This window comes from Belonocnema kinseyi, chromosome 5 (assembly GCF_010883055.1).
Source record: "Belonocnema kinseyi isolate 2016_QV_RU_SX_M_011 chromosome 5, B_treatae_v1, whole genome shotgun sequence".
Lineage (NCBI taxonomy): Eukaryota > Metazoa > Arthropoda > Insecta > Hymenoptera > Cynipidae > Belonocnema > Belonocnema kinseyi.
The window spans coordinates 34,453,601-34,457,936 of NC_046661.1; the positions used below are offsets into that span (position 1 = coordinate 34,453,601).

At 31.5% G+C, this 4,336-nt stretch overlaps 1 protein-coding gene across 1 annotated transcript; it reads left to right on the forward strand.

The window, feature by feature from the left end:
* The first annotated feature begins 1,109 nt into the window (after positions 1-1,109).
* LOC117173602 lies at positions 1,110-2,439 on the forward strand. The gene is made up of 5 exons (XM_033362241.1): positions 1,110-1,116; positions 1,332-1,486; positions 1,879-1,963; positions 2,054-2,174; positions 2,314-2,439. The coding sequence occupies exons 1-5, from the start codon at positions 1,110-1,112 to the stop codon at positions 2,408-2,410; spliced, it is 465 nt and encodes a 154-aa protein (XP_033218132.1). The 3' UTR covers positions 2,411-2,439.
* The last annotated feature ends 1,897 nt before the right edge of the window (positions 2,440-4,336 follow it).

The window sequence follows — 4,336 nt, forward strand, 5'->3', positions numbered from 1 at the left end:
GCCATTTTGTGAAATCCATCTTCAATTTCAAATTTGCTGTTTTCCATTTTTCTCAAGTTCAACATGTTTGTGCACTTTTGTGCACCAATTTTGTTACATTACAAAAATTTTTCGATACGAAATCCAGCAGCAAAACTTTTTTGTTTTAAATTTTTCCGTGTTTTTTATTATAAATGCCGCCATATTGAATTTCCTGGTAAACGAGCAATTATCTTGACAACTTCATTTTGTAGAGCGGTCTTGAAAACAGAAGTATGTTAAGTTTCAAACATATGCGACATGTTTTACTATCACAACTGCATCAGAAAAGTTAAGCTTGATTTTTCGGTCTTTTGAGCGTTAATGAGTAAAGGTGAATAACATCTAAGGAGTTATTATAACTAGTTACTGTGTAATCGTATAAGAAATTATAATTATGGAAGTAACAACTATGCACACTCTTCTGTTTATTGTGGGACTATAAATAGGTCGTGTAATAATAACCACCAGATTGATACAGTATTGCTATCATGTATCTTACATGGGTTTAAATTTTAAGAACTATAAGTTTTATAAATTAAAAACTTGAAACGCCTTTTGTCAGTCGCATATTAGATTTTCGGCCAACTTAGGCCGACCGATTTAATCGAAAAGTCCGAGTCGGCTACAGCGCGCGTCGAAGATCGGTTTTCCGACATCTGATCGATGGGCCAATCGAATCGAAAAAACCGTTCCGACCGTGTCACGGATCGAAGCTCGGTTTTTCGACATTCGAAGTGCGTCTAAAGTCGTGTCGAAATCTGATCGAATTTTGTTTCACAAGTTTAATCCAGACTGTGTGTTGTGATTACAAGTGTGTATCATCTTTATTAGAATATTTTTATTTGTAGATTTCTCATCACAAGAAATTGTATGCTATTTCTGCAACCACAGCTCAGAAGTTTTGAGTAAACATTTAGAACATCACAAATTTCATGGAAATGTTAGCAACAAATATCACTGCGCTCTTAATGGATGTAAAAGCATTTCCCAGAACAAAGCGTCTTTGAGAATGCATATTTCTAGAGTACACAATGAATGTTCTCGTCAAAAATTGCATATAAGAATTTCACGAAACTTGGTTAATGAAAATGCCAGGTTTGTTTGCACTGTAAAAATATGTGAGAAAAGGGATCCTAATTATCAAGACTTTATTAAGCATCTAAAGGATCATATGAATGAGGGAGTACATGTTAAATGTCCATTTATAAATTGTAAGAAGAAATACAATAAAGTCATTTCTTTTACAAGCCACTTATCGAAATAACACAAAAATGTTTCTTATATTTCCAACCATGCCGAATCTCTACCAGGGCATACCGACGTATTTCATGTGGAAGGCCAAACTAGTCATGATCACGAGACAAATTATCTGGATAATGTTTCTAGTCCACTTGATGTTAATGACATAGCAGAAGTTGAGAGTCAGTTAATGGGTAGCAATGATCAGACGATTAGAGGACACAATGTTTCCTATCTAAAACTAAAACACGGATTAGTTCCAAATCCTTTGTGCTAATATACTTGTGATGTCCAAAGGAAAATTAACTATGAGCCTCTTTGACATCAATGTTTAAGGTATTAGAATGTGTGCACCCTTTCAAACTTATGATATACATATTCTTACATACATTATTTTTACAAGGTTGCACTATTTTCATCAAAATCCTTCACGATTTTAAATTTATTTATTTTTTTCTTGCAGCTAAAAAATGCTTTTCAAAATCACAAACTTAGGTGGACTGAAGATTAAAATTTTAAGGAGTAGCAATTATGAGTAATTCATTTCGAAAGTCTGTAAAGGATTAGATCACGAATATTCTTGAAATTTGTTTTTGCGTGTAAATATTTCACACTAAGTTTTATTTTTTTCAGGAAACAACTGCAACAGACGCAGAAGTGATTGAACTGACTAATTCGACGCATCCAGTGATCATTATAAAAGGTGAGTAATTCGACTCAGTCTAGTGTCGGTACACTCCAAATTCGTATGGTATGTAAACAACATTAATTCATCTACGTTCGTCTTTTTCAGGGGGTTCATTATATGATGAGTTCTGTTGCTGCGCAGTCGTTGTGGAAGATTTTATTCTTGTGGAGGGAAGCGATATGTTGGAGGGTACTCTCCTGCTTCTTGCAGCACATTTTTTGTATGGGTACAATTATAAAAAGGAGATATCGTCATCTTTAGAATTTTTAGAAAGATAAAGTTCTATTTCATTTGTTTTTGTTTACATTCTAATGTTTTCTAATCCCGATTTGAAATATAACTCTAATCCATTTTTTGTATTGCAGGATGATACTTGACATAAAACTTACGGAAGAGCAGAAGAGGGATCAAAAAAGTATGAAAAGCCGCAAACGAAAAAGGGCTGCTCGTGATACAAAATAAATGCAGAATGTAACTAAATTCGGCTCGATGGAATAAATTTTCTAACGGACTATATATAATTGTTTGTCATTGCTGAATGTCGTAAATTATCATAATATTTAATTTTAACTATATTTTCATTTTATTTTGTGTTAAGTCATTCAGTTTATTTTTGTTTTTCATATTAAAATTAAAATTTACGGAAAAAACTATTGTTTTAATTGATTGGCCCGCTAATTTATTTAAAAAAATATCGAACGATTATGGAGGATTTAATTAGAAAAAGAAATTAAATTGTATAATCTGCAAGTCAAAGCGTTAAATATTAAACAATTTTATTTCGAATTGAAGAATCGCCAAATGAAATAATTGCAGATTGAAGTTTCGCAAATTGGACGTTGTCACGTTAAAAATGGTATATTTTCAGATTTAAAGTTTGAAAATTGGAATATTTGAAATTCAAAGGAATTGGAATTGTATTATTTATAATTGAGGGAGTTTGAAATTGAATAATTGAAATTGGGAATTTTTTTACTGAATAATTGTAACTTCAAAGCAATTAAAATTTGAACATTTGAAATTAAAAACTAAATTGAACCTTTCAAAGTCAAAGCTTCTGAAATTCGAGAATTTTAAATTCTTGTTACATAACAAAATTATAATTTAACAATAAATCTGATTAGACAAAATTTTCTAAAATCAAAAATGAATTAAATTGTTATATTGAGTTATTTTGGGGAAATTCCCAAAATATGACACAAATTCACTGAAATAGCTAAGAAGTTTTACTGACATTTTAAGAGAAAATTCCTTAAACTCTGGAAAAATTACCGATATCTATGTGGAATTTTCCCGAACTTTTTTATGGGAAAATTACCGAATTTTCGGGTTTATTGCATCCCGAACATTTTCGGTAATTTTCCCGAAAAAATTTTTACAGTGTATGCCTTGATACATTTTTCAAAATGCACCTAAAGAGATGAATAACTTAGATAGAATTAAAGGCAAAGTTATAGATATCAAGTCATATGATTATGGATTGTCAACACTACATGCTAGGATTCACGTTATGGAAAATCTTTTACATATAGCCAATCGACTCGTTTTTAACAGATGGCGAGTAGATACGGATGTATTAAAGATTTGCAAAAGAAGGCGAAGACTCGAATTTGCAAAGCTTTTTATCAGAAGAGAGGAGTGGTGATAGATGCAGTAAAACAAGGCTCAGGCACATCCAATGACGGGAATACCACAAGAAGGTTTTTTGCAGACTCTGAAATAACAGCTAAAATTACAGAGATAGACTTGGAGTTAGTGAAAAGATTTGCCAATATTCTGCATAAATCAACAAGTACAGAGCAGGTGAAGCTCGGAATAAAGACTACGGGAATATTCGAGAGTTCAATTCACGCAAGTTTTCTCGTGTTGCTACTAACACTGATTTAGCACACAATTAGCACAAAAAATGTTAGTGAGTTCAGATCCATGTATCAGTTACGAAAGAAGAAATATTTCAAAATTCTGAAATTTATGGAAAAGTACTTGTTTTTTCGCATTAATTGCCAATCCCGTTTTCTGATATGAATCTCTCCAAACTTAGGGGTTTGCCTATCAAGTCGGTGGGTTATTGCCAAAAGATTTTATATTGAGTGAATCTTAGCATGTAGTGTTATGATTCATTCTCAATCTATTGCGATTGAAACCCCGACTTTTTCGAAGTGAAACTGCCAAAATTTGGAATTTGCTTACCTAAATTATTTATAAAGATTTAAGTTGTTATATTTTACTAAATATTATAAAATAAATTTTTCAGCAATATCATAGCGATTCTAGAAAATTAAAACTTGATAAAACCTTAAATTAGAATATTTTATCACGAGAATTATTTACAACCACTGTTATTATTAACTTTTTTAATATTTTTGTGACTAGCAGTCATTCATCCAA